Source organism: Pristis pectinata, chromosome 6, assembly GCF_009764475.1.
Source record: "Pristis pectinata isolate sPriPec2 chromosome 6, sPriPec2.1.pri, whole genome shotgun sequence".
Taxonomy (NCBI): domain Eukaryota; kingdom Metazoa; phylum Chordata; class Chondrichthyes; order Rhinopristiformes; family Pristidae; genus Pristis; species Pristis pectinata.
This window is the reverse complement of record NC_067410.1, coordinates 99,122,281-99,148,998: the sequence shown is the minus strand read 5'-3', so window position 1 is coordinate 99,148,998 and position 26,718 is coordinate 99,122,281. Positions and strand designations below refer to the sequence as shown.

Genomic DNA, 26,718 nt, shown 5'->3' with positions numbered 1-26,718 from the left:
AAGTTTGTCAACACTCTATTGCCTTCATATCTTGGTTCTAATATGTGTTTCAGTTTCCCTGTTATGTATCCTAACTCGATCTTGTTTTCCTAGTTAATCTCACATCTCTACCCTCGCTATGGTCTGGATGGCCTCTTTAAAGCAGGGCTTCTCAACTGAAGGATTCAAGTCAGACATTGGCAGCAGGGCATGTCCCTGGATACCACTGTAGTTGTGATGCATGACAAGCAAACCCTTTGGCAAGTCAACTAATGGTTGCCCACCTCAGCCATTGTCTCATCATTGAATCTTTGAACTTCTCCATCTTGAAGCAATCTTCCGGCTACCAAAATAAAATCATCTATCGCTCATATGATTTGCATGTCCTAACCAAAGGAGTATCAGGAGCAGAAGCATACATTGGGTACCTAGTTTATTTTCCCAAGGATAGGAACAGAGTATGGAAGGAGTGTCCTAATGACCTTCCTGCCATCTTCTTATTGCTCAGTTTTTCTTGCTTTTAACTGGTTGTGGGATTCTGAGCCAACTTGGTTGCCCTATTAATCGCCACAGGGCAGTGAAAAATTAAAGCTACAAACCTATTGAAAAGGAATTTCGGATTGCAAAATTACAAAATATTTTGGGCATTTTTCTGGCATAATGATATTGGATTCTCATTATGTCAGTGGAGTATTAACTGCTAAGCAGTTAAAATGCAGTCAGGTGAGAAGCACCCGAGCTGAGGGAACCACAAAGATGTTAGTAAAGGAAATGTTGTTGTTAGTTGAAGCAAACTTTTCAAGCCACATGTTGCTGTGGACCTCAAGTGCACCTGTGTTATTAACTAGGTTTAACTGTTCCTTTTAGTTTTTAAATAAGATGTTTTGACTGTAACTATTGGTAGTGCAATTAAATTGTAGCTGCTGGAAAGAAATACTAAAGAATGGTATGCAGTCATGGTATTATATCCAACAAGTCACAATGCGAATTGCAGTGGGAGGAGGGAATAGATGAGAAGGGTAAAATAGTGCACAAAATGGGAATTCACAGTGGGAGTGCAGGTGCAATAAAATGCTTATGGGAATATAACGGTGAAAGTCCAAACTGCACAGCAATTTACTTTGATTTCGATTTGCTTAGACTTTGTTGTGTGAAGGTGGAGACAGACATCTCACTCTGGAACGTGAAATGAATATGAATGTACTTCTAATAAGAGTATTGTAGATAGTTTGGGCAGTGTGACTGGGAAACTGGGAACTTTTGTCCGGGTACAACTGATTGAGAAATATGCTGTGCAATTAAAACTTCTTTAATCCACCTTTTTGGATCTGGGCATTGCTGGCAAGACCAGTATTAATTGCCCATCCCTCATTGCTCTTGAGAAGGTCATAGTGAGCCATCTTCTTGAACCGCTGCAGTCATTCTAGTGAATGGCATGGTTTGGCAGAGTGTTCCAGGATTTGGATCCAATGGTGATATGTTTCCAAGTCAAGATAGTGTGTGGCTTGGAGGGGAATCAGCAGATGGTGATGTTCCCTTGCACCTACCACCCATGTCCTTCTCAGTGGGAGAGGCTGTGGGTTTGGGAGGTTAGAGTACCCTGGGCAAGTAACTGTTGTTCATTTTGTAGCTAGTACACAACGTAGCCTCTATACACAGATGGTGGATAGGGTGCCAATCAATTGGGCTCCTTCGTCCTGGATGATATGCTGCTTCTTGAGAAATGTTGGGGCTGCGTTCTTCCAGACAAGTAGAGAATATTCCATTGTGCTCCAGCCTTGTACCTTGTTGATGGTGGATAGGCCTGGGGTGAGAGGAAGTAAATCACTTGCTACGGCATACCCAGTTTCTGACTTACTCTTTCAGCCATGATATTTATGTGTCTGGTCTGGTTGAGTTTCTGGTCAGCAACGATCTCCAAGATATTGACTTGGAAATATAATGCCAAGGGTAGGTGGTTAGTGTTGGAGATGGTCGTTGCCTGGCACTTTTGTGATTGAAGTCCCCACCCAGAATACATTCTCTGCCCATCCTACTTCTAGTGCTTCTAAGTTTGTTCAACATGGAGGAACATTGATTTATCAGCTGAGGGAGGATGGTAGGTGGTATTCAAGAAGATGTTTCCTTGCTCGTGTTTAATGTAATGCCATGTATCTTTATGGATTCTGAGGTCAATGTTAAAGAAACAAAGGGCTTTTCCCTCCAACTTGTATACCACTGCTCTGCCAGTTCCGGTGGATCTGCCCTGCTGGTGGGACAAGCAGTCCCCAAGGATTGTGATAGAGGAGTCTGGCACTCTGCCTGTAAGGTATGATTCTGTGAGCACAACTATGTCAGACTGTTGCTCCGCTAGTCTGTGAGGCACTGCTCCTCTTGTAGACACCAGGTCACAGATGTTTGAGAGGAGGATTTTGCAAGGCTGTGCTGGGAATGACTTTGCTGTGCCTGAATTTAGTGCCTGTGTCGAAGTCAGGTGACCTGTCCGGTTTTATTCCTCCTCGGTTTGAAAGTTGTGGTAACGATGTAATTGAGTGGCTTGCTAGGCTATTTCAGAGGGCATTTTAGAGAAAACCACATGGGAGTCATGTGTAATAAGGATAAAGGATCCTTACTGAGGATCCTTTGAGGATCCTTAATAAGGGTCCTTCATCCCCCATGAAGGATGAACCAGACAGTTTTTAAACAATAATCCAGTGGTTTTCACAATCCTCATTACTAACCCAATTGGTGTTCTTTTTCCCCCAAGTTCCTGATTGTGAACTGTATTTAAATTCCATAGCTGCATTGGTGGGATTTGAACTCCTGGCTTCTGGATTGTTAATTCAGGTTGCTAGATTACCAGTCTGATAATTTAAACACTGCTTCATCGCCACATTCTTAAAAGAAATCCACTCTTTGCAATGATGTTGCCAGAATAATAAAATGATGACTGCTTTGAGGAAAGGTGTCTGTTGCCCATGCAGTGGTATCTCAGTAAGGAGGCAACACTTTTCAAGAAGTTGTGGGAGGGGTTGGGAAGAATAGAAGGAGAAAGCAGAGTGATTTGGGAGAAAGTATCAAAGATTGACTGTTGCCAATTCAAATTGATGTTCAGCATCATCCAAAGTGCCTAGATTTGCAAGAGGAATGGAGTGCAGAAAAAAGCACAAATAAGAGAAATTATTAGAATAAAAGAAAGTTAAGAGAAGGACTGATCAAGTTTCTTAATAGAAATGATGAGGTAAATAGGTTTTTCTAGATGAGAAGATAAGATCCTTATTAGTCACATGTACATCGAAACACACAGTGAAATGCATCTTTTGCGTGGTGTATTCTGGGGGCAGCCCGCAAGTGTCACCACGCTTCCGGTGCCAACATAGCATGCCCACAACTTCCTAACCCTTATGTCTTTGGAATGTGGGAGGAAACCGGAGCACCCAGAGGAAACCCATGCAGACACGGGGAGAATGTACAAACTCCTTACAGACAGCGGCCAGAATTGAACCCAGGTTGCTGGCGCTGTAATGGCATTATGCTAACCGCTTCACTACCGTGCCTGCCATTCGAAATGGAGGAATATTTATAAGCTTTTTATAAAAAGGAAAAGTTGAGTATTTTGTACAAAGTATTATTGGGACTTGAGAACTGAGAACCATGTTATCTTCAAAAAGTATCAGATAAATATTTGATAGAATGATAAGTGTTTAGGGAAAGGAATTCGGTGAGTTACTCTTTTGGACCATTGGGTTCAGATAGTTGCGTCCTGTGCTTATGATTCTATGAAATTTATTATTTAAAGTAAATGACCACTGCGGACCTTGGCCTGGGAAGGACAATAACATTGGTTGTCTTATCCTTTCAGTGTAGTATAAGTGAATCAACATTGGTATCCGTCATTAGGTGAATATCCCCAGCACTGAAGTTCTAGCTTCACTCAGTTGGCTATACCGGGCAAGTCATGTTGTTCATGAGCCCTATACCAGTCTCCCAAAACAGACACTCTTATTTTGAGCTCTGTCATGGGAAGAGATTGCCAGGTGGACTGAGGAAAGGATTCACGGATGTGTTTGAAGCCTTCCTGAAGAAATGCAGCATCCTCACTGATTCCTGGCAATCTCCAAAACCTCAAGTCTATCCATCAAAGGCACATAGAAGCCCAGTGAAAATGTTGGATGGAGCACATCATATCACCAAAAGATGCCCCGACCTATCCTATCAGGCATCTCCTGCTCGGTATATGGTTCTTAGATTGATCTCATCTCATCAGAACTCATGAAACTTGGAATTGAAGCAAGTCATCTTTGATCCCAAGGGAAGGCCTAAGAAGGTTGAATCTGACATATCTATGTTGTTACCAATTGTGGTAGTCTTTCGCTGGCTAAGCTTGATCAATGAAGTTTAGTGCAGCACCTGCATAACTAAGGTGCTGTGTTCTGCCCAGTGTCATCTGATACCTTGGCCACCAGTTGCAAATGGCTGATTGGGAATCCAGTTATGGCTAATTGTAGTTTTAATTTGTAAATAATGATTCTGAAATAAGCCCTGTCATTAAACATGTGATCTTAGTATTTATTTGCACAGGTTATTCGTGTGTAATTTATCCATTTTGTGTGATTCTTGGTAAAGATATAAGAGTATGAGTGTTTTATGATTGATCAGAGTCTTCAGTACCAGAGTGAATGAATGTGCTAGATGTCTGTTAGAAAATGTGGAACTATGAAGTACATAAATCTGTTTAATGTGAGTGCATACAAGGTATTTTTTCTCTCAAAATTGCATTTGACTAGTCAGCATTTTTTATTGTACAACACTGACTCCCTTTTAACTAAATTTGCTTGAGGAACTGCTTTTCCCAGAGAGTATTGAATCTGTGCAATTCTCTGCCCAGGGAAGCAGTAGAGGCTACCTCATTAAGTATATTTAAGACACAGTTAGATGGATTTTTGCATAGTAGGGGAATTAAGGGTTATGGGGGAAAGGCAGGTAGGTGGAGCTGAGTCCATGGCCAGATCAGCCATGATCTTACTGAATGCGGAGCAGGCCCAACAGGCCAGATGGCCTACTCCTGCTCCTATTTCTTATGTTCTTATGATTAATCATTGCAAACTGAAAACAATGGAAAATATGCATTCAGTCTGGGAGCCAATTGAAAACAGCAGTGCATCCAAAGTTTGAGCGAGTGCTTTATCAAGGGAGAGCTTGTATTGCTATCAGCTCAATCATAAAAGTCAGGAAATTCTTGCACTTTCCGCCAAGCTTGGAATTTGTCCCACTTTAAGAAATCACATGCCTGTTGAGTATTACTTTCACACTTTCCTACTTCAGAGGCTCAGAGGGACATTTTTCTGTCATCCTTTTGAACCGAAGGCCACAATGCTAATATACATTTAATAAATGAAATGCCTGTTTATTAAGAACTTTCTATAAATATAAAAGATGGTACCAATTTAGGCTATGTAGTAACTCCTACTAAAATGCATTCACCATAAGATGTCTTATTATTAAAGCAGTTCCAGGGGAAAGGAAAAAATCAAAATACAGATTTGTTTTACCCTGAATATCGAGTATACCAACAACTGTGCGGTTTTAAGGTAGCAAAGAATCCCAAGACACAACTGTATTAATTGTTGTAGTCGTTTTAATTCAAGGGTGGTTAATTCAAATCACTGCAAATTAAATTTTGCTTTCTTGCTAAAACTATTTCTGAATTATTAGGGATGAATAGCAATTTGAAAGAAATTGAATAGTTGTTTGAAAAGGAAAAATAAAAGGAGTACAAGAATGCTGGAAGTGGGATTTGATTAAGAACTGGGCTGAACACAGATGCAAGGTCCTGTACAAGACTTGCTTTGAAAAGACTTAATAGGAGAGTACACTGCAGAAAATACACCCCAACAAAACTTCACCTTTAAGATTATCTTCAGGGCATTTTTCCACCATATTTGGTATCTTATTATACTCAACTAGTGGCTGAGATAAGTGTAAATTGTACAGTGCACCCAGTCCAAAACATGAAGAAAAACGCTAACAGTTTCATAGGAAGCCAAAGAAGCTGTATGTCCTTGAAGGTATATTTTTCCATCTTCAGTTCCTAGTACAAACTTGATGAGCTGAATGGGTTCCTCCGTTCTTCCTTTCTGAATGATAGTGGAGTATAGAGGGGCAGGGCAGGAAAGAAAGACATGAAGACTTTGGATTTGTGTGTGTGTATAGAGTTGACATCTTGGTTCAAACATACAAGGGGAAGGTAGTTTGGGGCAGGGATGAAAGTTACTTAATTTTCTCACCAATACTGTTGTGTAAATTTCTTACCTGTGCAGTTGTACTGCAGATGTAGCATTAGCCTCTTTCTTAATGATACACCATCTTGGCTTGCTTTCACCTCTAGTTTGGCAGTGAGTGAGAGGAACATGCAGAAGGCGAGTTACTGGCACTGGTTTGATGCTTTCAATGTTGCAGGAGGTGGTTTGCATCAGTTTGGAAATCGCCTTCATTACATAGCTCTTAAAGAAAAAGAGAAGCAGACATATGGGTTGGCATACCACTAGTATCTATGTGCAGTGGGGTTCAATACAGTCTTCAGAGCAGTGATGATGAAGGATTGAGTGATGGGAAATTTTGGTGGATTTTGCTTGCTTTAGTTTGCAGTGTAAAATTTTATGGTGGGATTGCATGGAAAAAGAGGATGCATTAAGCACCCCAGGAGTAACAGCTCTTGTATCAAACATCTGGCAACTAATAACTTTGATTAGAGGAGGAAGAGGGAAGATGGTTGGCTAATGATCTGTATTGTGCCTTTATCCCAAACGACCAGTACATAAGCTTGGAAGTTTGTGTCTGATAATGATTGCTTGATTTTTTTTTGTAGAGGGTAAACTTGTTACTCCCAAATATTTAAGTAGTTTGTCATGTAGGTGTTTAAATTAATACTCTCCCAACATGGAATCAAGTCTGGCATGGCCTATTACAATGCAAGTTTCCTCCCTCTGAGGCCAGCTTGTATCATTTCCTATTGGGCCTTGGGCCACAGCAAAGAAAACACTTCTAATTTGTCAATAATTAACATCATTTTCATTCTGAGAGCTGGGACTGCTCACATAGCCTACCAGAAGTGGAAAATGTCAACTGGAGCAGTATGGTTCCTGCCGGCTACTGAAAATCTGTGCTGACCAACTGGCTGGAGTATTCACGAACATCTTCAACCTCTCACTGTGGCGGTCTGAACTTCCCACCTGCTTCAAAAGGGCAACAATCATACTGATGCCCAAGAAGAGCAGGGTGAGACACCTCTGACTTTCGCCCAGTAGCACTCACATCTACCATAGTGAAGTGCTTCAAGAGGTTGGTTATGGTTAGAATTAATTCCTGCCTGAGCAAGGAAGGACCTGGACCCCCTGTAATTTGCTACCGCCACAACAGTTCTACAGCGGACGCAATCTCAGTGGCTCTCCACTCTGCTTTGGAGCATCTAGACAACCACAAGACATATGTCAGGCTGCTGTTTATTGATTACAGCTTGGCCTTCAGCACCATCATTCCCTCAATACTAATAACCAAGCTTCAAAAGCTGGGCCTCTGTAGATCCTTCTGTAACTGGATCCTTGACTTCCTTATAGGGAGACCACAGTCAGTGAAGATCGGCAATGACATCTCCTTCTTGCTGACTATCAACACAGGCGCATCTCAAGGATGCGTGGTTAGCCCACTGCTCTACTCTCTCTACACTCATGACTGTGGCTAGGCACACCTCAAGTACCATCTATAAATTCACTGTTGACACCACTGTTCTTGGTAGAATCTCAGGTGGCGGTGAGGAGGTGTACAAGAGTGAGATAGATCTGCTGGTTGAGTGGTGTCGCAACAACCTCGCACTCAGTAGCAAGACCAAGGAACTGATTATGGACTTCAGGAAGGGGAAGTCGGGAGAACACACGCCAGTCTTCATTTAGTGGTCAGTGGTGGAAAGGGTGAACAGCTTCAAGTTTCTGGTTATCAACATCTCGGAGGATCTATCTTGGGCCCAACACATTAGTCACGAAGAAGGCACACCAGTGGTTCTACTTTGTTAGGAGGTTGAGGAGATTTGGTATGTTACAAATTTCTATCAATGTAAGATGGAGAGCATTCTGACTGACTGCATCACAGCCTGGTATGGAGGCTTCAGTGCACAGGATCGCAAGAGGCTGCAGAGGGTTGTAAACTCAGCCAGCTCCATCATGGGCACAACCCTCCCCACCAGTGCCTCCAGAAGGCAGCATCCATCATTAAGTACCCTCGCCATCTGGGACATGTCCTCTTCTCGTTACTACCATTGGGGAGGAGGTACAAGGAGCCTGAAGACTCAGACTCAATGATTCAGGAACAGCTTCTTCCCCTCCACCATCAGATTTCTGAATGGCCCATGAGCCCCTGAACACTACCTCGTTATTCCTTTTTTTTTGCACTGTTTATTTACTTTTTTTGTAAATTTATAGATTTTTATGTCTTTGCATTGTACTGCTGCTCCAAACAACAAATTTCATAACCTACATCCGTGATAATAAATCTGATTCTTGTTTGATGTTCTTAGGTTATTGTTGTAGCATATTGTCAGAATGAACAAAGCTGTCGCATTGACACCTCTCTTAAAAAAAATAATTAAAACAGTTAATTACATTACTGCAATATTACAATTTGGCAAGATTTTTCTGTAGCTACAGGGAAATTATTGCGAATAGCATGTTACTGCTCATGCAGCGTGGACTCGTTCCTGTACAAATTCCTGAGTGATAGAACAGCATCCAGGCAGAAAATAAACAGGTAAACATTAGAAATGGATAGGCAATAAAAAAAAATTGCTTTGAGGGGTCAGTTTCTCAGAAAAAAGGTAAGCTTCAGTGTAGATCCACCTGAATGCCTCCTTGGCATCTGGTCACTGTCCAGCTTAGGAGTGGATAAATTTTCCTTGATGTCTTGCTCAGAGTAATGTTTGAATGGCAATTAGGAAAGATGTGGGGGAGAAAAAAGTTAATATTTTATGCTCAACTGAATTTAGAATTTGTGGACTTTGTAAAGGTATTTTGTTTGGAAATCCAAAATTCTGCAGAGGCCAAGAAAACAAGGTTGCTAATCTTCATACTTAAAGAATATTAATAGTAAATGTATACCACTGATGATTCATTTCCTGTTCTTCCAAGGCCTCATTTTCCTTGAGCCAAATGCTATTTTTTTTAATGTTAAAAATTAGTTTTGGGGAGTACTTTTAAAGAGAAGTGGAAAACAGCCAGTTGTCTCAGTCTGTCAAGGGAAGTAGTGAACTGGAAGTGTATTCTGTAATCACAAGCAACTGGTGCAGTGGTATGTAAATTGGGCAGTGAGAGTCTAATTTTTTTTTAAGCAAGAAAACTCTTGGTGTGAATAAAGCTGTGCTGAGATCATTGGAAACTGATATGGATGTTCTTTGTTCAGTAGTGGAACTGAAGCAGGGGCTGTAGCTTAATGAGCAATGACAACAGGTGGCATGCCTTCTGTCAAACACTGGAGAGCAAAGGTAACGGCCACAAGGGGTTCCATACTTGCGTTTGTACTACTTTGTGATGAGATCTGCCTTTATATTTCAACTGTCTTTTGAAACATCAAGTGTGCTGATGCAGATGTTTTTGAACCAGCAGCACTTCCTCTAAAAGCATTCTGTAAGAAACTCTGCTTTTGAGCCCTTGTATTGCTTCAGCATGTTTTCAGTCCAGAGAAACTTATTGCAGGTCACACTGTCAATGAATAATACCTCTCACTGTACATTTATTAATGGTCACATCCAAATGCAAAGGATGAATTTTATAGCATTTACTCTATATATTGGAGAATGAACAATTTTTCAGAGATGGGAGGAGAGGTGGCGAAACCATGGAAATTGCCTCTAAAATGCAAAATGCTTCATTTCCCCATCTCGGCAATGAATCCCTTTTCATGCTTTCCCCTAGTTTTGATCGGCAGCCAACTTTCTACAGATCTGTGGTGCTCAGGAACTGGTCATTGGGATATAGCCAAGGAAGCACAAGTTAATGTCCTTTTGATCTATTCATACTCCTAATTAGAAAAGTATCTTTTTAGTGTTTAGTATCTTTTTAACACTTCGTGTTGTGTCCAATGTACTGGTGTGGTAAATGCTTGCTGCCTTGTTGCTATTCAGGCACAGTAATACAAAGCACAATGGTGTGGATGCTGGAAATTGTAAAACTTCCAACATTTTTTGTTTTTATTGAGACTCAGACATGGTATGTATGATAGTGCTACATTATGTACCATAAACATTGGTTTTTAAAAATCCATGGAACAAAGAGAATTATGTTTATTTTTCCCAGTTTAAAATAGAAAACAAAAATAAACCTTAAATGTGATTACTGACTAAAGTTTGGCTTTTGTTGGATCAATTCTAAAAGAAAGTATGGATTAAGAGTTTAAGTAGCATCATTTTCTGATGTTTACAAACTTTGACTGTGTTTTCTCCCAGTGTAAAAGGAGGTCATTGGAGCTACAGTACCAGTCCAGTAGATTTCCTTTACGCTCAGTGGTGAGCGATCCAGGCACCCCCTGTAGATTTTCAGCCCAATAATTTTGATTGGCTTTTTGTTGGATTGCATTCTGTACAGCAAATGTCACATTAAAGACCACTGATGCAAACTAATAATGCAACCTTGTATTAGAATCATTGATTTGTAAATCAACATTCATTATTGAGCCCACTCCCTACACAAGGCCAGATCTCATATTCCAGCTTCATTGACCATCTGCTCATTTTTTTTTTGATTCAGGAAAGATAATGGCAGATGGTGAGGTCAGAAAGTTCACGTTCCTTGGTTACACAGTGTGTGCTGTTCATAAAAATGTGTGCTGATTGTCTATTGCTCCCAGCACCTCATGAGGTTATGAGAACAGCCGCAATTCTGGGGCTGTCTGCTGTAGATCAAATCTTCCGGGTCAGTGGCAAAAACTCATTTTATTTGCTAATAGCCCATCATAATGAGAACAATAGCACCATGAATGAATAAATGGCGTTTGTGCACTCAATATTGAGTAATGGTTGATACAGTATCATCTAATATGAGCTTTGTTTTCTGAGTGAAGTTCCACATAATGCAGAGTAGCACAACAAAATTTATCGTACATAAAGCTTTAGGACCCATGTCTGTGGCTATATTATTTATGCTCTGAGGCTGAAACAGATTGATGGAAAGAAACTCAAATTTGTTATTACATTCATTAATGAGGGTTTTATATTTGGTTTTGGACCACCACCCCTCCCCATTGTTGGATATCACCCCTCCAATCACCTCCCCCCACCAAACAAAAGGAAACATCTTGTCTATGTCCACAGTTCCATAATTCATAATTTTAAAAACCTTATCTGGTCTCCCCTGATGGCTATTTTGGCAGTAAGCTTGCTTTCAGTAGCTTTTACTTTTGATGGAACCCAATACTAATGGATTAGTATACTGAGACTAAAATGCAAACAGATTCACTAAACTTAACTATTTAAGGGTAATTTACTGAGTGTTTTAAACAACTTTATAAATTTTAGGGCACATTTGACATAAGAATTAATATCTGATGTATTAATAAGTAATGATTGGCCACAGATTTCATAGAATATAAACAACAATGCACAAAGGAATAATGATTGTTGGTTTATGGTGTCTGAATTTAAAGACAAAATTCTTCTATCTTTCTACCATTTTGCGGAAGCCCCAGATTTGCAAAGTTCTGACAATTTCCATTGCAATGAAAATTGGACCCAGTCAAGGTTGGCAAGAAAGAATTTTCCATAATGTTCTATGAATTGAATGAGTAGGTTGTCCGAGTTTATAAATGTTTCAGGAAGTATATTCAAGACACATAGTATGTAGGTATTCATGTTTGCAGACCACATCAATCATTCCTATGTATGAGAGAATCCTGCTTTACTGCAGAGATGATATTTAAACCAGATCACGCCGTGTTCTGACTTGCTGATTCCCTCAGTAACTGGAATGGCACTTCCTGTGTGGCATTTAGCTTCAGTGCAGTAGGATCCTTTAAAGCTAGTTTAGGAACTAACTTACAAGCTATTCTGAAGTGTATTCCTGTACAAAGCAAGTGACAAATACTATGTTTCTCAAAGGAAACAATTAAAAGATGTTAGACAGAGATCAAATTTCAATTCCAATTAGAAGGTGTTTATACGTGGGAAAAATGATGGAGCTACATCAACAATTTTGTGCCATAGCTGTTCTTTAACTTCATGAATGCCCTCAGCTATGTTTGTAAAGATAATGCCACTTTACTGGTGTCTATTAACTTCATAGGCTTTCTGTCGGTCTCCATAGAGGATGTATATCAAAGAATTTCGTAACTATTAAATGCCCACGTTGTAAACACTGCCAGGGTCAGTCATACATGATTATAATATTCAAGTGTGATAACTAGGTGCTTGACCAGATGGGAAATTTAAGTATGAGCATGAAAGGAATGGTTCCAGCCCCAATAAATAATCTACAGAGTGCAACAAAACTGACCTACAGCTGGGGACTGCCTGTTGTTGAGCTAATATTTAATGTTCTTTTACCAGTACAATGAACACTTCCTTCATGGCTGACCATTTCCTCTCTCCAAGGTGCTTAGCCTTTACTAACCTCAACCCATCCCACTGAGCATTCAAACCTCATTGCAATATTGTCCTGGTGCCTTTGTGATTTTATATCTTAGGCTGTAAACAGTAACGACACCAATGCTTCATTCTCAATGTGTCATTGCATGTATTTTATTTCTAGTGACCTACTGATGGCCATAACTTCAGCTACCTAGCAGGAGTTCCCTTCTGAATCACTTCGCCTCCCTACCAGACTTTACATCTCAGTGTAAAAGATTGACCACGTTAAATTCCTGTTTCAGTAGTTGCATTTTGTAGCACACCGATAATGCCATAAGCTCACTCTTTGCAAAACTATTCAGTTGGTTTCAGTGTTGCACTGCTTATTAAAACTGAACCTTGTCTCCAACAGGATATTGTCGTGGTGTAAAAGAAGTCGCGTGCTAAAGTGTCATTTTTTTGTTTGCGACTGAGGGCCTCGGAGAATTTTGGATCCAGAGCACCCGGTTTGGTGCAGGTACAATGGCAAAACATGTGAGTAACAGCATATCTCTACACTGGGGCCTTGATCAGCTGTAGATATGTCAAGATAATTAATTATTTCCCTGGACATACTGTCTTACGTGGTAGAAAACCAGGTATTATGATGAGGTTTTCTCAGCAGTTATGATGGTGTTCCTTGTATGAAGTCATGTGGAAACATTTTATGCAACAGTTACTTTTTAAAATGTAACTTCCTGAATTAAATTTTCAACTTTGTGTTCAGCTCAGGCTACAATTCAACTTTTGTTTACCTTGACTTGTGTAATTCTTATTAAACCAAATGTAGCCAGGCAAGAACCTCCATGGTGGTGGGTTTGACTGGATTTTAATGTCTTATCAGGCAGCAAAAAAAAACTTGTCTAAATATGATTGTTTTTTGTTCTTAGAAAATTTACCAGGTAAATTATTATTTGGTCACCTTTTGAGATGTCTTCCTCTCCCCTTTCCCTACAGCCATATAACATTTACAACACAAGGTGGGAAACTTATTTACTCTTTGGTCTTCATTGTCACCATGAAAGCAATTGCTAGGAAATGTTTATTCTTCTTTTCTGCTCCCCACCTGCAGTTGCCTTGTGCAGGATTGGGAAATCATTGTCTGAATTTGCTTGCTTTTTCTATGTAGGAAAAAAATCCCTGTTATCTTGTTTAGCCCCACACTGATACTTTGCTTACTGATTCATTCATTTTAATTTTTCCTCCCCACTGCCATTACCACATGTCCCTACAGAAAATCAAAGCACACAAGATATGCCAGTGGCTCTTGTACAGTTGAGAAGTGTGCCAGGTTCCTGGTCTCTGATTTTAGTCCCTTCCAGGAAAGGAAACTTCTCATCCCCTCTGTATCATACCCTTCTTTCCTTAACACATATCTCCATTGGGAGCCATGACTTTTTAAAACTCGTTCACAGATGTTACTGGTAAGGATCTTATTTAATCCCCATCTCTCATTGTCCTTGAACTAAGTGGTTTGCTAGTTAATCCCAAAAAGGGTTTAAAATTCAACCAAAATCACCAAGGTCAGACTAAATAAGGACTTACTTTCTAAAAGATTATTGGTGAACCAGTTGGATTTTCAATAGCAGTCCTGACACCAGTTTTTTAATTGCAGGATATATTTAATTAACTAAATTTAACAATAATATTTGAATTTGTGACCTGAATTATCATTCAAGGCTTCCGGACTGCCATTCCAATAATTCAACTATTTGACAACCACATGAAATCAAATTGCATTATTGTATGTAGTTCCTTCATGGACTGAAGCATTATAAACATTCCCTGTTTTTTTAATATCAGATTACTGCATAATGTGCAGGTATGTGGGATGTTAGCTTTCGTAAATCGTGGGATCAAGTTTAAGAGCCGCGAAGTAATGATGCAGCTTTACAAAACTCTGGTTAGACCACACTTAGAGTACTGTGACCAGTTCTGGTCGCCTCATTATAGGAAGAACGTGGAGGCGTTGGAAAGGGTGCAGAGGAGATTTAGCAGGATGCCGCCTGGATTAGAGAGTATGGATTATGATGAGAGACTAAGGGAGCTAGGGCTTTACTCATTGGAGAGAAGGAGGATGAGGGGAGACATGATAGAGGTATACAAAATATTAAGAGGAATAGGTAGAGTGGACAGCCAGCGCCTCTTTCCCAGGGCACCAATGCTCAATACAAGAGGGCATGGCTTTAAGGTAATGGGTGGGAAGTTCAAGGGAGATGTCAGAGGGAGGTTTTTCACCCAGAGAGTGGTTGGTGCATGGAATGCACTGCCGGGGGTGGTGGTGGAGGCTGATACGTTGGTCAAGTTCAAGAGATTGTTAGATAAGCATATGGAGGAAGGGGTTAGATAGTCTTAGGAGTGGTTTGAAGGTCAGCACAAGATGGTGGACCGAAGGGCCTGTATTGTGCTGTTTTGTTCTGTGGTTCTATGATATTGAAAATGCCAATTCCATGATGGCACTGCCCCCAACCTGTAACCCTCAGCAGCAAGGAGAAGGGCAGTGCAGAGGCAACCCCTCTAACGTTAGGTGCTGTCTGTGTGGAGTTTGCGTGTTCTCCATGTAACCGCTTGGTTTTCCTCCAGATGCTCTGGTTTCCTCCCACATTCCAAATATCCAGCAGGTTATTAGGTGAATTGATCACATTAAATTGCTCCTAGTATATGTAAGTGAATGGTAGGATCTGTGGGGGAGATGCTGACCTGTACAAGAGGGATGGGTTGCACCTGAACTGGAGGGAGACCAATATCCTGGCAGGGGTCTTTGCTTGTGTTACTTGGGAGCGTTTAAACTAGTCTGGCAGTGGGGGAATCCCAAAGCTGCTGTGTAGCAGATGAGAAAGTTGAGGCAAATATAAAGCTAAAGTGAGCAAGTTCAGTCAACAGGACAGGAAAGAACAGGACAGAGAGTGAGGAAGGTCTGATAGGCTAAACTGCCATTTATTTTAATGCAAGAAACCTGAAAGGTAAGGCAGATTGAACTCAGGGCATGGGTTGGTACATAGGATTGGGATATTATAGCTATTACAGAAACATGGTTGAGGGATGGGCAGGACTGGCAGCTCAATGTTCCGTGTTATGAATGCTACATGTGTGACAGAGGTGGAGGTAAGATGCTTTTCTTGAATAGGGACAATATCACAGCAGTGCTATATCGTCCAGTGAAGCTGTATGGGTGGAATTCAGGAATAAGAAAGGAATGATCACTTTGATGAGATTGTGTTATAGGCCCCCCAATAGTCAGCAGGAATTAGAGGACCAAATATGTAGGGAGATCTCAGATCGCTGTAAACACAATAGGGATGTGATAGTAGGTGATCTTAACTTCCCTGATATTAACTGGGACTGCCATAATCCTAGGACTTGGATGGGACAGAATTTGTTAAGTGTGTCCAGGAAAGTTTTCTCAATATGTAGGTGGCCCTGCTAGAGAGGGGACAACACTGGACCTCCTATTGGGAAATGAGGCAGGGAAAGTGGCTCAAGTGACAGTGGGAGAGCATTTTGGGACCAGTGACCGTAATTCTATAGTTTTAAAATAGTTATGGAAAAGGAAAGAACTGGTCCACAAATTAAAGTCCTAAATTGGGGCGAGACATTAAACAGGAACTGGCAAAGATTGATCGGGGGAGGCTGTTTGCAGGTAAAGGGATGTCTGGCATGTAGGGTGCTTCTAAAAGTGAGATGGGGAGAGTTCAGGACCAGCATGTTCCTGTTAGAGTGAAGAGCAAGGCTGGCAGAATTAGGGAACCTTGGTTCATGAGGGATATTGAGGCTTTGGTCAGGAAAGAGAAGGAGGCATAGCTCAGATCAAGAGAATCCCTTGAAGAATATAAGGTAACTGCACTGTGTAATGAATTGACCTGTACGATTGGTTTGTAAGACAAGCTTTTCACTGTACCTCGGTACAAGTGACAATAATAAACCAATACCAATGGATGCAGGGGTACGCTTAAAAGGGAAATCAGGAGGGCAAAAAGAGGACATGAGATAGCTTTGGCAGAGAAGATAAAGCAGAATCCTAAGAGATTCTATAAGTCAGTCACCAATGGTCTCTCAGCCATGTTTCTATAACAGAAACTCAATATTCCAGGATACAGATGCTACAGGCGTGACAGTGGTACAGGCAAATGAGGTGGGAGTGTTGTCTTTTTGATAACAGAGGACATAACAGCAGTACTTAGAGATGACATTCTTGGGGGATCGTCCAGTGAGGCCATATGGGTAGAACTTAGAAGCAAGAAAGGAAGGGTCACTTTAGTGGGGCTGTATTATAAGACCCTTCAATAGTCAGCAGGAACTTGAGGAGCAAGTGTGTAGAGAAATTGCTCATAGTTGTAAGAATGATAGGGTTGAATTACTGGGAGATTTTAATTTCTCCCTCGAGTGTTAAGGGCCTGGTCAGGGTGGAATTTGTGTCCAGGAAAGTTTCCTGAGTCACCATATTGAAGACCCTACTCAGGAGGGTGCAATACTGGACCTCCTCTTAGGGAACAAAGTAGGGCAAATAATGGAAGTGGCAGTCAGGGAGCACTTTGGCTCTAGTGACCATAATTCTATTAGTTTTAAGATCGTGATGGAAGAGGATAGGACAGGTCCACAGGTTAGGGTCCTAAACTGGAACAGGGCTAATTAGGCAGAGGTCGATTGGGTGAGCCTGTTAGAAGGAAAAGGAATGAATAGCAAGTGGGAGGCTTTTAAGAGTGTGATATCAAGAGTCCGGGAGCAGTACGTTCCTGTTAGGGTGAAGGTTAAACTTGACAAGTTTAGGGAACCTTGGCTGTTGAGGGATACTGAGGCTCTGGTTAAGGAAGAGAAGGAAGCGTGCATTGGGTTTAGGAGATCGGGGACAAGTGAATCCCTTGATGATGATAAAAAGGTTAAGAATACTCTTAAGAGGGAAACCAGGAGGGCAAAGAGAGGGTATGAGATGGACCTGGCAGGTGAGGTGAAGGAAAATCCCAAGAGGTTCTATAGCTATATTAAAAGTGTGGCTCAGGAGAGAGTAGGTCCTCTTAGAGATCAGCAGGGCACCTATGTCTCGAGCCTCAGGAGAAAGGTGGCATTTTTAACGGATATTTCTCTTCAGTGTTTACTGAGGAGAAAATCATGGTTTCTCAAGAGATAAGTGAAACTAGTGGAGATGTTTTGGAGGAAATTCATACTACCAGGGAGGAGGAATTTGCATCCTTGCAGCGCATTAAAGTGGATAAATCCCCAGGGCCTGACCGAGTATATCCTCGGACTTTGTGGGAGGCTAGAGGAGAAATTGCGGAGGCCCTTGCAGAGATGTTTGCTTCATCGTCAGCCACTGGTGAAGTTCACGAAGACTGGAAGGTGGCTAATGTTGTTCCATTGTTTAAGAAGGGTAGCAAGGACAAGTCGATCAGTCTGACATCAGTAATGGGGAAGTTACTGGAGGGAATTCTGAGGGACAGGATCCACCAGCATTTGAATAGACAGAGTCTGATTGGGAGGAGTCAACATAGCTTTGTGTATGGAAAGTCATGCTTGGTGAACCTTTTAGTTTTTTAAAGAGGTAACCAAAAAGGTAAGTGAGGGTAGGGCAGTGGATGTTGTCTATTTGGTCCTTAGCAAGTCCTTCAACAAGGTCCCATATGGTAGGCTGGTCTGGAAGGTTAGGTCCCATGGAATCCAGGGAGAGCTAGTTAGGTGGATTCAAAATTGGCTCAGAGGTAGGAAGCAGAGGGTGGTGGTTGAAGGTTGTTACTTGGAATGGACAGCAGTGACTAGTGGTGTGCTGCAGGGGTTGGTGTTGGGACCTTTGTTATTTGTTATTAATATAAATGATTTGGATGCAAATACACAAGGCTTGATCAGTAAGTTTGCGGATGACAAGAAATTAGGAGGTGTTGTTGATAGTGAAGAAGGTTATCATAGATTGCAGGGGGATCTTGATCAGTTAGGGAAATACACCGAGGAGTGGCAAATGGATTTTACTTTGGAAAGTCAAACCAGCTTTGGACTTGTACTATGAATGGTAAGGCTCTAGGAGTGTAATGGAACAGAGTGACCTGGGAACACAAGTGCATAGTTCATTGAAAGTCAGCATGGCTTTGTACGTGGGAAATCGTATCTCAGGAATTTGAGTCTTTTGAAGAGGTGACCAAGAGAATTGATGAGGCCTGAGCGGCAGATGTTGTCCACATGGATTTTAGCAAGGCCTTTGACAAGGTCCTGCATGGTAGGCTGGTCTGGAAGGTTAGATCACATGGGATCCAGAGTGAGCAAATATAAAATTGGCTTGGTGGAAAGAGTCAGAGGGTGGTAGTGAAGGGTTGTTTTTCAGATTGGAGGCCTGTGACCAGTGGTGTGCTGCAGGGATTGGTTCTGGATCCACTGTTGTTTGTCATCTATATTAACTATTTGGATGAGAATGTAATTGGCATAGTTAATAAGTTTGCAGATGACACCGGAATTGGGTGATTTAGTGGCCAGTGAAGAAGGTTATCTAAAATTACAACAGGATCTCGATCAACTGGATAAGTGAGCCAAGGAATGGCAGATGGAATTTAAGATGAACAAGAGCAAAGTGTTGCATTTGGGTAAGTTAAACCAGGGCAGGAATTGCACAGTAAATAGCAGGGCCCCGGAGGGTGTTGTAGAACACAGGTTGTTGTAGAATAGGGGTGCAAGTACATGGTTTCCTGAAGGTTACGACACAAATAGACAGTGGTGAAGAAGGGGGTTGGCGTGCTTGCCTTCATTGGTCAGGGCACTGAGTACAAGAATTGGGATGTCACGTTACAACTGTACGAGATGTTGGTGAGACCACATTTTGGAGTACTGTGTGCAGTTCTAGTCGCCTAGCTCTTGGAGGGAGGTCATTAAGCTGAATGGGGTGCAGAAAAGATTCACAAGGATGTTTTACTGAGACTGGAGGGCTTGAGATAAGGAGAGATTGGATAGGCTAGAGCTTTATTCCCTGGAGGGTAGGAGGCTGAGGAGTAACTTTATAGAGGTACATAAAGTCATGAGGGGTGGTTGAGTGACTAGCCACAGTCTTTTTCCCAGAAAAAAAAGGAGTCTAAAATTAGACATCATCAATTTAAGGTGAGCGGGGAAGGATTTAAAGGGGAGCTGAGGGGTAAGTTTTTTCACACAGAGGGTGGTGGATATGTGGAACAAGCTGCCAGAAGAAAAGGTAGATGTAAGTACAATCGCAACATTTAAAAGGCATTTGGACAGGTACATGGCTAGGAAAGGTTTAGAGGGATATTGATCAAATGCAGGCACGTGGGATTAGCTCAGGTAGGCAACTTGGTCGGCATGGACGAGTTGGGCTGAAGGGCCTGTTTCCCGTGCTTTATAACTCCATGACTCTAATGTGGGAAGAATAAAAAAATGTGATTAATGTAGAATTAGAGTAAATAGTCGGCATGGACTCAGTGGGCCAAAGCACTGTGTTGTATTTCTTTATGACTCCCTGACCCAATGACTGCTGTCATTGCTACATATGGCAGGGCAGTTATACTCAGTAGAATTGCACAGACGATAGTGAGCTTTTTTTATTTTTATTTTTCAGAATATGGGCATCACTGCAAGGTCCCAAATTGCCCTGAGAAGGTGGTGGCTCTCCACCATCTTGAACCACTCCAGTCTTTCTGGAGAAGTTACTCTCAAAGTGTTGTTAGATATGGAGTTCCAAGGTTTGGATTTGTTCAATGATCAAGGATTGGCAATATAATTCCAAATCAGGATGGCGTGCGACTTGGAGACATGATGCCCTTGTCCCTTATTCTCAGTAGAAGTCATAGGTTTGGGAGGTTCTGTCAGAGTAGCCTAGATGAGTAACTGCAGTGCATTTTGTAGATGGTACACAGCCAGTGTGTGCCAGTAGTGGAAGGAATGAATGATGGGGTGCCAGGTTGCCAATCAAGTGATCTGTTTTGTCCTGGATGCAGTCAAGCTGCTTGAGAGTTGTTGGCACAGCACTCATCCAGCAAGTAGAGAGTATTCCATTACATTCCTAATTTGTGCCTTGTAGATGTGGATAAACCTTGAGATGTCAAGAGGTAAGTCACTCAGCACAGGATATCTTGCCTCTGACCTGCTCTCATAGCCACAGTATTTAAATGATGGGTTTCTAGTGAGCCCCCAGGATGTTGATGGTGGGGAATTTGGTGATGGTAATTGCACTAAAAGTCAAGGGTAGGTGTTAGACATTCTCTTATTGGAGATGGTTATTGCATGATGCTCTTATAGTGTGAATGGTATCTTAATTACCAAACAAAATGTATTGATACTGAAACAGAAAATCCTGGGAATACTCTGTAGGTCAGGACAGCATCTGGAGAGAGAAACAGAGTCCACATTTCTGATGAAGGGTCATTGACCTGAAAAATTAACTTTGTTTCTCTCTCTACAATTGTTGCCTGACATGCTGAATATTTCTGACGTTTTCTGTTTTTGTTTCAGATATCCAGCTTCTTGGGTTTATTGCTTCAAATAATCTGTTGCTGTTAGTTGACAAGTTAATGTTGCCTAGGATACAGAGAACTTTCCTGCACTTTGAATAGTAGAATGAGATGTTTTATGTCAAATGTGAAAGAATGTATGGAGGATTGGATTAATAGTTCATTTAAAAGCTGAAGACTGTTATAATACTCCCAATTAAAATAGAAAAGGTTTAATCCTTGGTCTGCCTCAGTTACTTAATCTTGGTTAATGTGTCAGTACATAGAATTGGTCTTGTATACTTAAGATGAATTCTTTCTATCTGAATGCTTTTCCATTTGCACATGAGGAATAGTTTTCTGGATAAGGGGCACACATGAAACTACCACAGGTGATATTATCTTTGAATTAAAGAATAGTTTAAAAAAAAGTAGTAAACCTTGTAAAAAAAAATTAAAACAAGACTTGTATTTCTGTAGTGTCTTTCACATTCCTTTCAAGATGTCCCAAAGTATTTTACATCCGCGCATTGCTTCTTGAAGCATGGTCATTGCCGAAATATCAGAAACTCGGCAGCCAGTTTGTGTACATAAAGCTCCCACAATTAGCAATGTTATAATGACCAGATAATCTTTTTTTTCAGTGATGTTAATTGAAGATAAACAATGGTCAGGACATGAAGGGAAAGCCCCCAGGCTCTTCTTTGAAATTATACTATGACATTTTTTTCTTGAAAGTCCAGACAAGGTCTCCATTTAATGTTGCATCTAATGAATGCTGCAGTAATTATTTTGCAATGATCTACTGTATTCTTATCTGACATATATCCACTTCTTTTTTACATTTCCTTGATAAGGCACACAATTCTGTTTCTTGAGCCTTAGTTTGAAACAAGACAATATTTCTTTTTATTTTCGACCAGTCGGTGTGTCTCACAGACATGCTGTTTGCTGATCAGGGATGGAATTTCTTACATGCAGTTCATCACGTTTATAGTACTTGTACATTTGGGGAGTTATTGCTCTGGAGCTCATTGGAACTGCACTGGTGTTAGCTGTTCCAGAAAAAGGCTAGAGAAAGAATTGGGCAAATTCAAGTCCAGAATTGCTGTTCTGTGTATTTTATTTGAAGGCTTGTGCCAGTGAGGCAACTAATGTTTTTGTTAGAGCATTGGTTCAGTGGAGCACACTGCTGAGCAACATGTTAGGTTAATCCGGCACTTGCATTACTGTACAGAACCAGGGTGTGGTTAAGGCTTCTCAGCATTTTTCATTAGAGATACAGAAACAGAAAATCCAGGCAATATTCAGCAGCCCAGGCAACATCAGTGAAGAGAGAAACGTTAGTTAACATTAGATGCTGCTTGACCTGCTGAATATTGTTAGCATTCTGCCATGTTTCAGATTACTAACATTAGCAGGGTTATTTTTTGCACAGTGGTAAATTGGAAACCACAGAGAACTAAGGCCGATTACTCAAGCATCCACCCCCATCCATCCACTTGTATATAATGTTTCCTGTATCCATTTCTGTCTGCTAAGTTGGCCCTACCACCAACCTTTGTTGAGAAAAGCATAGTCTTCTGTCAATATTCTTCTTACTATCTTCTTAAGTACTAAATGCCAGTTTTTGTTTTAAATTTTGTGAGGGAATAAAAAAAACACCCTCACCCTCCCTTACACCCTGCTTAATACTGCTGTCAGATCATTAACTGGGTGGGGCTAGTGACAATTGTTCTGAACCTGATTTTGCATCTGACTATGGTAATAATGAGTTCGAGGAATTATAATCTACACATTTTCAGCACTTTTTTTAAACAGCAACTGAATCAAGCTGCATCCAGACATGTCTTCAGTTGTTCTCACCAGTCAATTAGCATATTCTTATTTGTTTAATTCTTATTTTTTGTTACTTTTTAAGAATTTGATATAATGTGGAAGATTTTAGTTTATGAAGCCGTCAAAGCGTAACTATGTATGATTTTGCAGAGTGGCTATTGTGGTAATTTCTTGAGGTTTGAAGAGGAATCTCATTAGTAATTGCATGCAAAGGGGTTGGATAACTTTTTGGTCTTGCAATTTGCACGAAACAATGTACTTCTGGTGCTTGCTGTAATGGAAAGATGTATATTTGCCAAAGAAAGTACACAATACTGGCCTTTCAAAGCCTGAATATGTTTATTTCACAGCGTGAACCTAGAACATAGAATTTCATATTTAGATAAAACCAATTGTTTCCTTCATTATGATTTTTTCATGTTCATAGAATGTGGCTGTCACAGTTTAGGTTACCATTATGTTATATTTAAAAAATATTACTGTATTCATAATATTTGCCAAATATAATACGGTACATTTATATGCCACCATTCTCCATGCAAGCTGCATGATTCTGTTTTTATTTTCACTTTGCATGCAGTCCATGAGCAATAAATCTGAAGGGATTTTATAAAGTTCCAGATTGTCAGTGTGCAATTGCAGAAGGGCCTTAAGCTATGGCCTTTGCCCACAAAGTCTTTGTAGACCGCTTCATGCACTGGAAAACCATCAAGTTTTGGGCAGACCAGAGGGTATCTTTTACTGACCTAACTGTCTTCCTTTTGTTTTTTTGTCTCAGTGTGAGTCATGGGTTTTGCAACAGTTTATGATGAACCTCAATAAAGACTATGGATTCTGACCTACAACAGGACCCCAGCACCAGGCATATTCCCCTCCCCTCCTCCCCTCTGTTTTCTGCAGGGATCACTCCATGATTCCCTTGTCCGCTCATCCCTCCCCACCAATCCCCCTCCCTCCCCAGGCATTTGCCCTGTAACCACACAAAGTGTTACACCTGCCCCAATACACCCTCTCTCACCACCATCCAGGCCTTCCAGGTGAGGCAGTCTTTCACATGTGAATCCTGTGTTATTTCTTGCATCTGGCGCTCCCATTGCGGCCTCCTCTATGTCAGTGAGACCGGACGCAGATTGGGGTACCACTTCATCGAGCACCTTCGCTCCGTCCGCCATGCTGGCCAGGATCTCCCAGTGGCCAACCATTTTAATTCCATTTCCCATTCCCACACCATGTCTGTCCACGGCCTCCTCTACTGCCAGGTCAAGAACTCTCTCACTACTGATTCTGTTTCCGGACCTTCCTGGCAAATATGCATTCGAGAAGTTGATGGATGATGGTCTCATCCTCAGCACAAGTATCTTGAAGGCAGAATGTGATGCCATCAAGACTCTGGCTGTGCATGAAAAATCTGACAGTGAGACCCTTCTCACAAGATTATGATGCTTGTTTGACTGTTGTGGTGATGAGACATTTTACAAATGTGCAGACCGTAGTCTGATTGACCCACGGTCAAAGGTATTCTTCTGCGCAAATGTTTCTACACATGGCACATGCGACACCCACAGTATAGCTGAAAAGAATGTTCTGTGGCAACGGGACTAGACTCGTCCTTCACAACAAAGTTGGATACATTGTGAAACTTAGTGTTTGCATGTCCTGGGCCTATGGACAGTTTGATGCGGACACAAGTGGAGATAGCTATCAGGATGAGGGCCTTGTTGGATACATTACCTCTTCTTTCATCTCCAGACCAACAATTTTCTCTGGAGATCTATTCATTGTTTCTCTGAAAATGATGCATTTTCTGAAATTCTGTACGCAAACCGTGCAAGCTGCAGTATGCATGTCAATCTTTTGTAAAACCATCAAGAGCCTCCCTAATCACAGATTCATTGACTTCAGCTTACAAATTTTCATTCCTGGCATTGGACAGATAAAGGCTAAACAGACTGATACCTGCAATGTTATTACTAATTGCAAACCAGTACTTATAATATTCTTCTAAAACATTAACCTGTAATAGGCAGTTAATATTACCTCCAATAAAATGCCTCACCAAATAAATTCTGCAACATATATCTGCCCTTGCTTCTTGCAAGTCTCTTCTTTGCCCCCTCCATTAAAAATTATTTTTCTCTTAGGTCCATGTGGTTTCTGCCCGAGTGAGTATTCCTCACTGCCACTCTGTGTTGGGCCAACTAACCAAATGACTGATGACCTTCATCAGCAAAGCCACACACTGAAATGTGCTGGAGGTCAAATGTGAGTGCATCCGATCTCCTGTCGCGTTTCTGGACACTACGCTGAGTCTGGATGTGTCCCGTAAAGTACTGAGCTGGGGGTCCAAATAGTTCCTCAGCTCTATGTAAACAGGATGGAGCAGCCTGCATGACACCGTTTATTTGAATTGGGTCACCGACTATTGTTGTAAAGGACAATGGCTTTCTTTTTCATTTCCTTTAATATCAATGTTTTTAATTAATCTATAGAATGAATGTGATTTTAATTTCTTACTTTTTTATTTTAATTTTTTAAATGTTTTCAACTTTTTAAATATCTCGATCATAGCAGACATTTGTGAATGGTGGGAAAGGCCTCTGATGGTAGGAGCAGTCAAAAGGCTGCTGGAGTGGCCCACGGACAATCCATTAGTTTCCGCCAACTGCAGCCTACTTGCTGCTTCCAGACAATGCCATTTCATGGAATGGCTACAGCAGCAAGGCTGGTAGGGTGTTGGGAGTCATGTAAGCATAAAACATGGGTATCATACATAGAGTCATACAGCATGGAATACACAGAACATAGAACAGTACTGCACTGGACAGGCCATTCAGCCCACGATGTTGTGCTGATCTTGATGCCGATTTAGACTAAGTGTCCTTCTCCTGTGTATCACCCGTATCCCTCCATTCCCTTCGTATTCTTGTGTCTATGTAAAAGCCTCTTAAACTCCACCAAACTGCCTGCTTCCGATACTACCCCTGGTAACCCATTCTGAGCACCTACCACTCTCTATGTTTAAAAAAAACTTGCCTCTCACATCACCTTTAAACTTCCCTCCTCTAACCTTAAAATTATGTCCTCTGGTGTTTGTTATATATACCTTGGGAAAAGATTCTGACTGTCTTATCTGTGCCTCTCATAATTTTAAAAACCTCTATCATGTCTCCTCTCAGCCTCTGACACTCTAGGGAGAATAACCCAAGTTTGTCCAACTGTTCCTTATACCCTCTAATCCCGGCAGCATCCTGGTAGACCTCTTCTGCATCCTCTGCACAGTATCCACATCCTTCCTATAATGGGATGACTGGAACTGCACACAATACTCCAAGTGTGGTCTGACTAAAGTTTTGTATTGCTGCAGCATGACTGACTTAATCTTATACGCAACACCCCTACCAATGAAGGCAAGCATACCATATGCTGCCTTTACCACCTTATCCAATTGCGCAGCCACTTTCAGTGAACTATGGACCTGGACCCCAAGATTCCTCGGTACCTCAATGCTATTAAGGGGCCTGCCATTAACTGTATACTTTCTCCTTTCATTTGACCTCCAAAACTGCAACACCTCACACTTGCCCAGATTAAACTCCATCTGCCACTTCTCTGCCCATATTGGTAACTGATCTATATCCAACTGTATTCTTTGATAGTCCTTTACACTGTCCACAACTCCACCAACCTTGGTGTCATCTGCAAACTTGCTAATTCACCCATTTATGTTTTCATCCAAATCATTGACATATATCACAAACAACAGAGGTCCCAGCACCGATCCTTGCGGAACACCACTGGTCATGGACCTCTAGCCAAATAACACCCTTCCACCCCTGCCCTCTGTCTTCTATGGGCAAGCCAGTC

General features: G+C 41.3%; 1 protein-coding gene across 4 annotated transcripts in view; it reads left to right on the top strand.

Moving 5' to 3' along the window:
* The window catches only part of LOC127572100 (transcription factor Dp-2-like), a 166,789-nt gene that overhangs the window by 7,475 nt on the left and 132,596 nt on the right, over window positions 1-26,718 (top strand). For 3 of the 4 annotated variants that reach the window (XM_052018982.1, XM_052018980.1, XM_052018979.1), the window contains exon 2: window positions 12,975-13,096. In XM_052018982.1, coding sequence (XP_051874942.1) covers window positions 13,085-13,096 — 12 coding nt within the window. In that variant the 5' untranslated portion in view covers window positions 12,975-13,084. Of the gene's footprint in view, window positions 1-12,974; window positions 13,097-26,718 lie in introns of those variants that run through there. The other variant, XM_052018984.1, reaches the window with a different exon arrangement.